The 11,694-nt window shown below is 44.1% G+C and overlaps 1 protein-coding gene across 1 annotated transcript; it reads left to right on the forward strand.

Annotated features, from left to right (window-relative positions):
• Nucleotides 1-825: 825 nt before the first annotated feature.
• MYOG (myogenin (myogenic factor 4)) lies at nucleotides 826-7,611 on the forward strand. Its single transcript, XM_015416568.1, has 3 exons — nucleotides 826-1,361; nucleotides 5,409-5,490; nucleotides 6,805-7,611. The coding sequence occupies exons 1-3, from the start codon at nucleotides 882-884 to the stop codon at nucleotides 6,924-6,926; spliced, it is 684 nt and encodes a 227-aa protein (XP_015272054.1). The 5' UTR covers nucleotides 826-881; the 3' UTR covers nucleotides 6,927-7,611.
• Nucleotides 7,612-11,694: the final 4,083 nt, after the last annotated feature.

The following is an 11,694-nucleotide window of genomic DNA, read 5'->3' on the forward strand; positions in this document are numbered from 1 at the left end:
GTTCATCATGGAAGATTCATTTGCTCACCCGTGCACTAAGCGCTCATCATAACAAGTAAGAGTGGGAGACGAGACACGAGAGGTTATGATAGGATGTACCAATTGGGCCGGAAACATTAAGCGTTGCCTAGACTGCTACCTTTTTGATGGATGGAGATTCTGTGCCCACTGCATGAGAGGCAGAAAATCAACAGGTGAAGTTTCTCCAGCACAGATCTGCAGTGCTGTGGAAAGCTTTTACCATCTAGGGCTGCCCAGGGCCTCATGAAGTTGCAAAAGGCACGCCATTTCCCCCCATGAAGGAGGGGCAACCCTAATCCTGCCATCCAGGTCAAGGCAGATACTGAGGTGTTGGAAGAGGGGAAAGGCTGTTCTGTTTCTGTGGGGTGGGGGGGTGAGCTGCCTTTGTTCCTGTCCCTGCATTACTCCTCTCTGGAAAGGCCGGGGAGTCTGTGCCTTGGGGCTGGCAGGCAGCAGTAATTGAAAGCAGAAGATGAGGCAAATGCTGCACAGAGCTGCCAGCTCAGGGAGCCGACTGATCATCAATATCATTGTAGGAGAGCAAGTGAAAATAAATCCAATGGGGCCGTTGTTTGAGAGGCGGCTGGGCTTCTCTGGAGCACATGCCAGCTCCCCCCCCCCAATCCAGCCACAGCTCTGCCCCAAGCAGCAGACTAATCCCCACAGGGAGAGTACATGAAATCAGATGGACAAGTTTTGATGCGAAGCAGCAGCTTAGGGCGAGCTCAGGTTTCCTGGAGGTTTGCTATATTTATCTCTGTGATTTAATGCCAGCACGGGTTTAAATGCCACCAAGCAGTTGGTGTGAGGAGCTGGAGTTTCACTCCCCAACACAGGCTTCTCCTTGCCAGACGCTTACTATGGAACTCCTAGAGACCAGCCCATATTTTTTCACAGAACAGCGATTTTACGATGGGGAAAACTACCTGAGCCCTCGCTTACATAGCTATGAGCAGACAACCTACCAAGACCGAGCAGCCGTGGCACTGTGTCCTGAGGGAAGGGCTGGTTTGGAAGAGAAGGCCTCAGCCCTGCCAGACCACAGTCCCGGTCAGTGCCTGCCATGGGCATGCAAAGTATGCAAGCGGAAGAGTGTCTCCATCGACAGGCGCCGTGCCGCTACCCTGAGGGAAAAACGCCGGCTGAAAAAGGTCAATGAGGCCTTTGAAGCTCTGAAACGGAGCACTTTGCTGAACCCCAACCAGCGGCTGCCCAAGGTGGAGATCCTGCGTAGTGCCATTCAATACATCGAACGCTTGCAAGCGCTGCTGAGCACCCTCAATCAGCAGGAGCGGGACCAGCGGGAACTGCGCTACTGTAGCAACAGTGCCCAGTCAGGGGTAAGTGCCAAGGGAGGGGAAAGAGCCATCAGTAGACCATCAGTGTTGCCATGGAGCACATTCCTCAGCTAGCCTCAGGAGGAACCAGCACTGCTGGCTTGTGGGTATCCCACAGCAATGGACTCCAACTTCTCTGGCTTCAATAACTGGCCCTCCACACTGCAGCTTTCCTTACCCAAAAGAAGGTCCCGGTTCTGTCCCCTCCACACTGCAGCTTTCCTTACCCAAAGCAAAGTGGGTTATCGATATCTTGCCTCTGCTCTTCCTTCACAGGGGAATGGAGCTACCCTGTTTCCCAGTGTATTCAATCTGTGCAGCCTGAGGCAACTGTAAGATCAGCCTTTAGCACTTGCTTAGAAAAGTCAGCATGGGCTGGAGGATTATCTTCTTTACACATACATTCAGCACAGTAGGTGGGGGAATTTATTTTAGTGAGTGTGAGTAATTTTTAGGGGTTAATCTTCAACAATTGGTTGCGCTTCTGCATTGTGGTACAGTTCAAGTACAGCTGCAACTGTCCAGGGACCTTCCACTTAAACTCATCGAGTATGATTCCCTTATTCAGAAGGATGCAATAGCATAATCACTTGCTGGTCAAGTGTAGGGTCCTCACTCAAAAAATGTGCAATAGATGCAGCATCAGAGATATACAGAAGATGGGCAGGCATAGCAAGGTAATGACTGACTCAACCCTTACCACTGAGGTGAGTGGTACACACAATTTGAACCAACAGATGGCACTTCAGAAACAAATTCCAGCGCATGTGCCAGTGAGAAAGGATGGGGAGGGGAGCTTGAGACTGGGACAGCTGTTGAGTTCAAATGGGTAACTAGATGTCTCCATTTAAAGATGCACAAGGGCATTTGGGTACAAACTGCAGCCACTTATTCCTAGGGGCTAGGGCACTTAATTCAAGACACATTAAAAAAATGACTGAAAAGCAGTCTTGGTTCCTCACCAGCAGCCAAAGGGCTTGTACAGAAGCTCCAGAGTTTTGCCTTTCCAAGCTCCCTTCCCTGGATGTACAGATCCTGCCCCATGTTTTACGGAGAGGGGTTTGTGACTCAGTAGGAGAACCTCTGCTTTGTATGCAGAAGGTCCCGGTTCTGTCCCCAGCATCTCCAGTTAAAAGGATCAGGTCAGAAATAAAGGGTTGGATCCAAGAAGTGTTTCAGCTGGGAAGAAAGGGAGGAAAGGGTCCATGTGGACTGCCAAAAAGCTATGCAGGGGATCATGGGACCTGCATGAGCAAAAGCCATGTGGGATGGGGTCTGTGGTAAGGAGAGAAATTGAGTGGAAAAGCTGGCTGGATCCAACCCAATGGGAAAGACCTCTACCTGAGACTCTGGCCAGAGTAGACAGCACTGATATGTGCAGACCAATGGTCTGGTACAGTATAAGATAGGTTCATGGGTGTTTTATTATTTCATGGTTTTCCTGTTTAAAATTAGTAAGACTTGCTTTTTAAACATTTACTGCTTTTATAGATAGCACATCGAAGTCTGTTGTTTCTACACAGAGCATCTCATTTTACTACCATGTCCCTCCCATGGATGTGAAAATTAGTATTCTATGCGATTAATTTATAGTAGGATGAATATTAATTAGCTGCACGCAGACTGCACTAGTTCTTCAAAAGTTTAGGTTAGCAGCATTGGATGAATACATTATGAACCAGTACCTGGGAAAATGCAAAGTTCTCCACACAATAACACATCTTTTGTTAATTATGGCTGCCACATGAAATGTGATTGCATAAATATCACAGGCACCAGTTGGTCATTGCCTGGGGGGGGGGAGTCATTTGAGACAACTGGCAGAATTCCCTCGCCTGTCCCACTTTGTCCTCTGGTTCCATGAGAGCAAATGAAGCACTGTGGGACGCAGGGCACAAAATTCTAAGGGACCACGTTGCCTAGGGACCCTAGCAAGGGGCTGCTTGGAGACAGTAGCAACATCCCCCTTCTAGTCAAGCATCTTGCGTGAATTCTTCTGAATGTGGGGTTGGAGAGGCAAGGGCGGATTTCTGTCCGGTGGCTCTTAATTTTTTGGCTGAAGGTTTTAGTTTAGAACATTCGCATGAATACTTTTTGTTTCCCTGAGAATTTGGGAAGGGTAGGATATAGATATTTTCAAAGAACAACATCACTGCCCTCCTCTTTCCACACCATCTGATCATTTCAGGAACATTTACTTCTTTTTAAAAAAACACCTTGCAAACACTGTGCTTCGATACTGGACAATATATATAAAAGTTATGAACAGCTGCATGTTATTGCCCCCCCCCCTTCATACACCCACAGCCACACGACCCTTTAGGTAGGGGTAAGCTATCATACTGCTGGCACTGGATTTGAACTTGCAGAAGTCAAGTTTTAGCTGTAAAATATGTTTAAGGCCACTTTTATCCTTTATCATGCAGAAATACCGTAAAACAAAGGAGAAACAAAGATGGAAATCTCAGTGTTCCACAGCTGAACAAAAGCAGTTTAAGATAGATCCAGGTGGTCAGCTGTGTTGGTCTGAAGCAGTAGAACAAATTTAGAGTCCGGTGGCACCTTTAAGACCAACAAAGGTTTATTCAAGGTATGAGCTTGTACAGAAGCTACGACTTTGCATAGCTTAAACATCATCATGTTACATGTTAATTTACTGATAAGTCCCTGTCTATAAGTTTGAACCTTACATTCCAATGTATTTGAAAAAGTGTGCCTTGCACACGAAAGCTCATACCTTGAATAAACCTTTGTTGGTCTTAAAGGTGCCACCGGACTCTAAATGTGTTATGAAAGCAGTTTAAGTAAATCCAGACAGTGAAAAGAAATCTGATAGAAAGCAATGCTTTACAGCAAGTGAATGTCTTTTGGGGGGGGATTATAGCAAGGTGGGTAGTCGTGTTGGTCTGAAGCAATAGAACAAAGTTAGAGTCCAGTGGCACCTTTAAGACCAACAAGGGTTTATTCAAGGTATGAGCTTTCGTCAGATAATGAAATGGAATTTTACATATCATAGCTGTATATGTAGGAGCGGTTTGTTAAATTAGCATGCAAAATAGTGAGGACACATTTTTTAACAAATCAAAAGAATGACAAGTTAGTTCCTGGTTATCATCTGTTTTGGTTCAACTGGGGGGGGGGACACGACATAGGTGATAAATATGTTACAACTGGAGATTGATGTGCCCTAATTTGTGAGAGTCCTATCCTTAGACCCCATCTATCTCCTTTCAAGCATGGAGGTGAATTTTACTGCATCTTGGCTATGTAGAGTGTTTTCCTTGTCCCCAAAACAAAGAACTAAATTTAAATCTACCATTCCAAATTACATATTCAATTATATTCTTAATTGCTAAGGGTAGTAATAACCTTTTGTTATGTCAGAGATCAACAAGATTATAGTTCTTGGTCAGCCCAGTCACCCACTGCCATGTTTTTTGGTTGACAAGAACAAAGCAGACTACAACTAGGAACAAAAGCCTCACTTGCCTCTGAGTTACTGGCCCCTTTGGATTCCATGAAGTGGTAACTCCTGCCAACCCTCTTTCTTTGCTGCTGAAGCACGCACCTCTACCAGGAACGTGTATCTTGCATTTATGTATGATGCTTCCAACCACAGTACATCCTGACCCTGTGGAGGAAGTGAGTGTGGCTGGTGTTTGTGGCCATCACCTGGGACATGATGGGCTTCAGTTAATCACCCCTTTGTTCCTTCTGGAAGAAGGCAGAACTGGGATAGAATTGCAGCATCTATTTTGCTGTACCTGCTCTGACACAGAACCAGCTGCCAGTAGCACCACACTGTCACGCAGCATGTGAGCTCCTTCATCCAAATCCCAATGGAATCCTCTTTACAGTGTAGTTTCATGCATTGTGGGCTTCTTCTGGTTCCTATTTTCATTAATAAACCACCACAACATTCCTGGCAAATGAATTATTACCAGGAAGAAGAAAGGTAAGCGTCGGGGGGGGGGGACTTGCTTGACAGTGTTGTCATAATTGGGTGTCTGAATATGTATAATTCTCAGGAACCCTGTCTTATGATTCCAGGTATCCAGTGACCATGGATCCAGCAGCACTTCATGTAGCCCGGACTGGAGCACCCAGCTTGAGTTCAGCACTCATCCTGGAGGTAAGCAGCTTTTCTATCCACTTTTCATCATCCTAGATTCTTAACAGAAAAGGATCGCCCACCATCCTCCCCCTAGCAGGATATACCCAGTATTTCAGGAACATTGTGATAAACTTGGTTGGTCCACTATGGAGGATCAATGCTGTTCTTGGGATTACTGTGCTGTGTGTCCTGTCTTCCTCCTAATGGAGGTTACCCTGCCTATCCCAGGAGAGAGCTTGTGGAAGCATAAGCATACTCCCAACTTCTGTTTCCAAGACGTTAAGAGGCAGACAGGCTATGTGGAGTGATGAAGTTTCTAAGTTTTCTACCTGACACCAATTGCAGCCTGGTAAAGCTGCCCTGGATTCTAGAAGTCTGTGTTCAGCCACAGGAGAGCCTAAACTATCGCCTTCTTTCGTCAAATACTGGCAGGCAACTGGTTGTGTACAACTTAAAACCTTCTCCTGAGGAACAGAATCTGTGCTGTCACAGACATAATTAGACTTGGAATGTCCCTGAACAACAAACAAATGTAGTTACTGAGATAACCCAAAAGTTTAATTGTGAGCTTTTCCAATGAAATGTTAACATGCAAACTTATCTAAAACTTAGCTTAGGCACACACAGATGTAAATAACTGTTAAAACATCAAACTAGTTAACAAAGGCTACAACAAGGGTGGATGGTCTATCTTTTTAGGGTGCTAGTCTCTAAAGTACTGAGGTTTCAAACTGGCTGTATTTTTTAATTGTTGTATACCGCTAAGTGCAAAAAAAGTGGTATATGTAAGTACTTTAACAATATGAACGTTAGCAATATGAACTCCCAATAAGTTATAATGATGGGACCTGAAAGTTATAATTTGGGCCCCAAATCTCATCATTCATGCTAAATGTCATGGATCAAGATGGGTAGCCATGTTTGTCTACTGCTAAATGTCATGGTTATTCTCCAAGAGAGGTCTACATACTGTTACAACCTCCCCATTTGGACCTGGCAGGTAGATTCTGACCTGAGAGCTTTGCCTCCATATACATCTTCCTTGGCTCAGGACAGTGACAGGTAGAGAGAAGAGCCTCTCAGATTTAGAGTACTGAGTGGTCAGCCTGTTTCAGGGATACACTATTTGGCCTGTTGGGGGAAATTCATGTGTATATTCATCAGTTTCTACAACAGGCCAAGTAGCAGGAATTCCAACAAGTACCAGGCCTGAATCTAGCTACAAAACATTTGTGACCTTTACTCTTCTCTAGGACTGTTTCCCCCATTTGTTCAGAAAGCACTGGATTCTGAAAGAAAGCTACCTGCTTATAGTTACTTTATTCTCAACAGATCATTTGCTGAGTGATGATTCGTCTGAAGACCGCAACCTTCACTCACTGTCTTCAATTGTGGACAGTATTGTCGTGGAGGATGTAGCTGTTGCGTTCCAAGAGGAGAGGTCTCAGAACTGAGGATACAGGAAAACATGCCCAACTCGCTCACTTTTTAAAATGAAAGTCACCAGCAGCAGATTGTAGAGTAGAAGAAACATGACACTAGGACTTTATAAATGGGAGAAGCTCTCTGTGTCTTCACTAACACTGGAAGATATTCCAAATGGGAAGAGCTCTCCTTCCCCTCTAACACTGGATGAGATTTTATTTCCCTAGCCAAAGTCACAGACTTTAACTGGTGAAGCCACTTATCCAATTCCGTATGTCTGAAAAGCTGTTCTGCTTTTTTCCCTAAGCTCAGAGGCAAGCTAATGAGAAATATGCCTCATTATTTTATTTATGTATCTGCCAGGTCTCCAAAAAGGTAGTGTTACAGTGACTTCACTGATAACAAATATTTCATCTCCTCTGGAAATTGGGCTGGAATTGGCTGATAAAAGCATTCTGATGTATTTTGGGAACATTAATTAAGGGCGAGAGGACATCACTTCAGCATATTATGGAAGGATTCCAGAGTGGCTGTTTTCTTCAGTTTGTAGAAGTTTTGCTTCATTGGGGGCCAATGGTTTCTGTGTGCGCGTGTGTGCAAGTGTGTGTACTTTTTTAAAAAGATACTATCTGACCAACTTCTTTTGGCAGTTTGCAATTTCCAGGCACTGAAGCCATATAAATGCTGCCACTGAAGTTTTTTCTACTGCGTGGAATTGCCATTTTTGTATTTTTGCTAACTTATTGTGAGATTTTTTTAAAAAAATAAAGGCATTTTTGTTTGAAGCGTCTCATGGAATTTGTTTGCAAGATGCATCCAATGTCACAGAAATATGTTTACAGGACAGCACAAGGACTGACCGGCTGTGCTTGGTGAGTAAATGCATATAGTTACAGAACGTGATGAGGCTGGGGAGACAGCTAGAGTACTGTTGGCAGAAAACTCATACTGAATCAGAAAACATTTTAGGGAATTTTAAAGGGCTAGCGGAGAAGTGCCTGCTTGGGGGCAGGGATCCCCTACCCCCAGTAGGGATATGACCAGCCTCTTTGCCAATGAAGTCTCTTGCATCTAGACTGACTTAGATGCTAGTTTTAGGGTACATCTTCTGCTGACTGTACTGATAGCAACTCATTGTCAGAGTTCTGCGGATAGTTTCAGGGTGGTCTCCCTGACTGATGTCGACAGGTTGTAATGGCCCCTTCTTGTAAACTGTATCCTTGCCCATGCTGGCTATTAGAATCATGCTGGGGGAGAAATGATACACTCTTTGCAGAAGATTATTAATGTGTCCTTCCTTCAAAGGTCATTTCACTCATAGCTGAAAGAAGCTGTGATTAGATGCCTTCTTAAATACTCTGGATAAGAGCAATGTTGGCGTTATCAACCTGTGTCCAGTCTCTCCTTTCTGGGTAAGGTGACTGAACAGATTGTGTCAGAACAGCTGCAGGCAATTCTGGATGGGACATATTTCAGTCTGTCTTCAGGCTGTGTTTTGTGACTGCTCTGATGGTCTTGGTGGGTGATCTCCAGCTACAGTTGTATAAGGGGCAATCTACCACTGCTGATATTGCCAGACCTATCAGCAGCGTTTGATACCGTCAGTCATTATTTGGGTGGGTCTACTGCAATCCACGTGTGGGGTGAAAATGGACAGCTGCCACGTGGTTTCACTCATTTCACGCTGGCAGAAAGCAAGGAGTTTCCATAGGATAGGCAAAATCAGCTAGTTGGCTCTTGTATAAAATGCTCAAGGATCTACTGGAACATATAATACCACTGCTCTGTCAACTGCTTAGCTTGCCTTTTTTTCTTCCAAGACCAACATAAAGTGCTGCTTATCACCTTTAAAGCCCTCGTGGTCTGGGACTCTCATACCTCTCACAGTACATCTCCCAGTATACCCTCATGAGCTACTTGCATTCCTCAAACAGCCTTCTCCTGGTGGAGCCCTCACCTAGGGATGATCTATTTGGTAACAGTCCAGTCCCAGGCATTCTCTGTGATAGGTCTCCTCCTGTGGAATGGTCTACCACAGTGAGTGCAGACTTCAGGAAGCCTGTTTATTTAGATAATTGTTATGCTGCCTCTCCAAGAATATGCCTGAGGTGCTTTACAAAATAAAAATAATAAAAGCAAAACATTAAAAGGTATTAATTAAATTCCAGCATTTTCTGTTCTGTTCTAGAGAACATAAGGATATACACCAGTTTTTTTTTGTTATTGATGTGCTCTGTTCACTCTCTTACATGGCCCATGCCTTATTCCACATGGAATTCTGATTAACATTCTGTTTCTAGGTTTCAAGTACAAATGTGAGCAAATGGTTATTGATGTGCTATGTTCACTCTCTTACATGGTCCATGGAATTCTGCATGGAATTTTGATTAACATTCTGTTCCTAGGTTTCAAGTACAAATGTGAGCAAATGTACCCCACAAATGCAGGACAGTCAAAGTGATTTATGAAGGAGTCTCTAATCTTCTTGAGTCTGGGTACACTTTGGAATGGGGGGGAAGGATAGTGTGGTGCCACCATAAAATAGATACCATGGTGAACCACGACGTTTACCACTTGTATTTTTAAATAAAGTTTCAGTGAAATATTGGGAGGAGTAGACAGTTTTAGTTTTGGGGGGACAGTCAAGAGAACTTTCAGATAATGGTGTAATACGGGCTAATATTTACTCCATAGTGGCTCCTGTCTTTGTGGAATCCAGTTGAAGTCAATCCTACGGACTTTAAGAAATTTGTGTACAATGGATTTTATTTATGTCTGTATATGCACATGTATAGATATTCTGGTTGGGTTGCTATCTTCCTGCTGGGGGTGGGAGATGTCCTATTCTTATGTTGCAGTTGCTAGGAGGTTGGGCTGGGTTCCCTGACTGTGGGGACAGTAAATTCTCCATTCTTATTTTCTTCTTCTCTCCAGCTATTCCCACCAGGATATCCAAAGCTAATAAAGGGGCAAAACAAAGAAAAATGTTGAAAAGCAGCAAAAGGGTAGTGTAGGTATACCATGGCATCAAGTGCTAACTTTTACCATGAACATAGGACACAGATTCAACTGAGGGTTCTTGGCTTGTAGAGTCCATATAGGATTGTGGTTCCCCCCCCACCCCCCAACAGTAATCCTGGGTTTCTTGCCCACCTCATGCATCATGATTATTAGGATTCCTTTGTCCTGATAATTCATTTGTCTTACAGGATTTCAAGCATCATCAGTCTTAAGATTAAAAAAAACTAGTTCTAAACACATATACATTTCAAGTTAATTAGAAGGGACTGAGATTCATTTGTCTTACAGGCTTTCAAGCATCATCAGTCTAAACTAGTTCTAAACACATATACGGTACATTTCAAGTTAATTAGAAGGGACTGAGTGGTTAGGAATTCACCATCTTTCACACCATCTGTCTAACCACACAGATCAGCGGAAGCCAGAGGAAGAAACAGAAGCAGCCACGCAACTAGTGGTCAGGGTTGGCCCACATGCCAAAAGGAACAACTGGCATTAAAACTTTGTTCTGTCAGATGGATGATGCAACTTATGATCATGCGGCTCTATTATTTATTTGATTTCTACCCTTCTTCTTGATCCAGGAAGATCTCTGAGCAGTTGGGATTGCACAGAGAGAATTTATATGAACGCAGAAGAGAATTATGAATCCACCAGCCTTGTTTTAAAATCTGATTTATTGGAACACACATACACCCATTCCTGACTTGTTTGCAGGGTTTGGAATCCATGCAGTACCAATATGACAAAAGAAATAGGTAATTGATATAAAGGGATCAGTTACTCTTTAAATTAAAAAAATATTTAATACTGTATTAGGCAAGTAGTACACCAAAAAGACATTGCAACTGTACAGTCTCTTGGATATTGCACTTCCAAACAGCACGGTATGAGTATAGGGCATTCCAGCCACCAAGAAATACCACGTCAGTAATAAGGGGCCACACAAGGCAAAGGCAGCATGAGGAGACAAACAGATCCTACCCTAGAAGGAAGAAACAGTGAGGAACCTTCTGGATCACAGGCTATCTGTAAATGCAGAGAGAAGAAAGGGGGGATTTTCTGTTTGTCTACAAGGGTAGAGAGGGCATTGACTGTGTACCCAACAGAAATGTGGGGACTGCACTTTGTACTCCCAGCAACAGATTTTATACATGACATGTGACCTGGAAGACACACACACTTGCTTGATAGGTTCTCTCTCTTTCCTTCCAGCATCCAATACCTTGCCCTGTTTCTAGCCCCAACTCTTTCATTTCTGAAAGCCAAGATTGTCCATGGGCAGGTTCTCTTTGTTTCTTGGGCACAGTGGCCAGATCCAGCAGAAGCCTGGTGTGCCTCGGGGAGAGAACCAAGCTGGGTTTTCCTATATTCTCGTTGCCTTGTTTCCTTGGCGATAGTCTTATAGGGTCCCGGCAGTACTGCTGCTCTCTGGCGTAATGGCAAAATGAAGCACAGGAAGATAACGGTGCAGGTACTGTTGTCGACCAATGTCAGGGTGTCTCCATGTCTTACCAGACCTATGTCAAGATCACAGCATCACATAAAGGACTGATCTGGGAGGAGGAAAACCTGTTCCCTTTCTCAGCAAGGAATGGGTTTATAACCAAGGGAAGGAGGAGAGAGAAGTGAGAAGCCACAGATATAATTGGGGTTCAAGGACACCAAACAGGAGACCAGGGATTGTGTACAAGCAGGAGGACGAGTGTCCTTTTGGCCACGTAGCCCAAAATGGTTGACCTGTAGCTTCCGTTCTTTGGAGCCAAGGAGCAAGCA

The sequence above is a fragment of the Gekko japonicus genome, unplaced genomic scaffold (assembly GCF_001447785.1).
Source record: "Gekko japonicus isolate JY-2015 unplaced genomic scaffold, Gekko_japonicus_V1.1 scaffold3480, whole genome shotgun sequence".
NCBI lineage: Eukaryota > Metazoa > Chordata > Lepidosauria > Squamata > Gekkonidae > Gekko > Gekko japonicus.

Excerpts from the sequence above, each read along its gene's own strand:
- MYOG (XM_015416568.1), top strand. The coding sequence starts at position 882 with ATGGAACTCCTAGAGACCAGCCCATATTTTTTCACAGAACAGCGATTT. Across the intron at positions 1,362-5,408 it reads GCAACAGTGCCCAGTCAGGG|GTATCCAGTGACCATGGATC; the intron begins GTAAGTGCCAAG and ends TTATGATTCCAG. Across the intron at positions 5,491-6,804 it reads GTTCAGCACTCATCCTGGAG|ATCATTTGCTGAGTGATGAT; the intron begins GTAAGCAGCTTT and ends TATTCTCAACAG.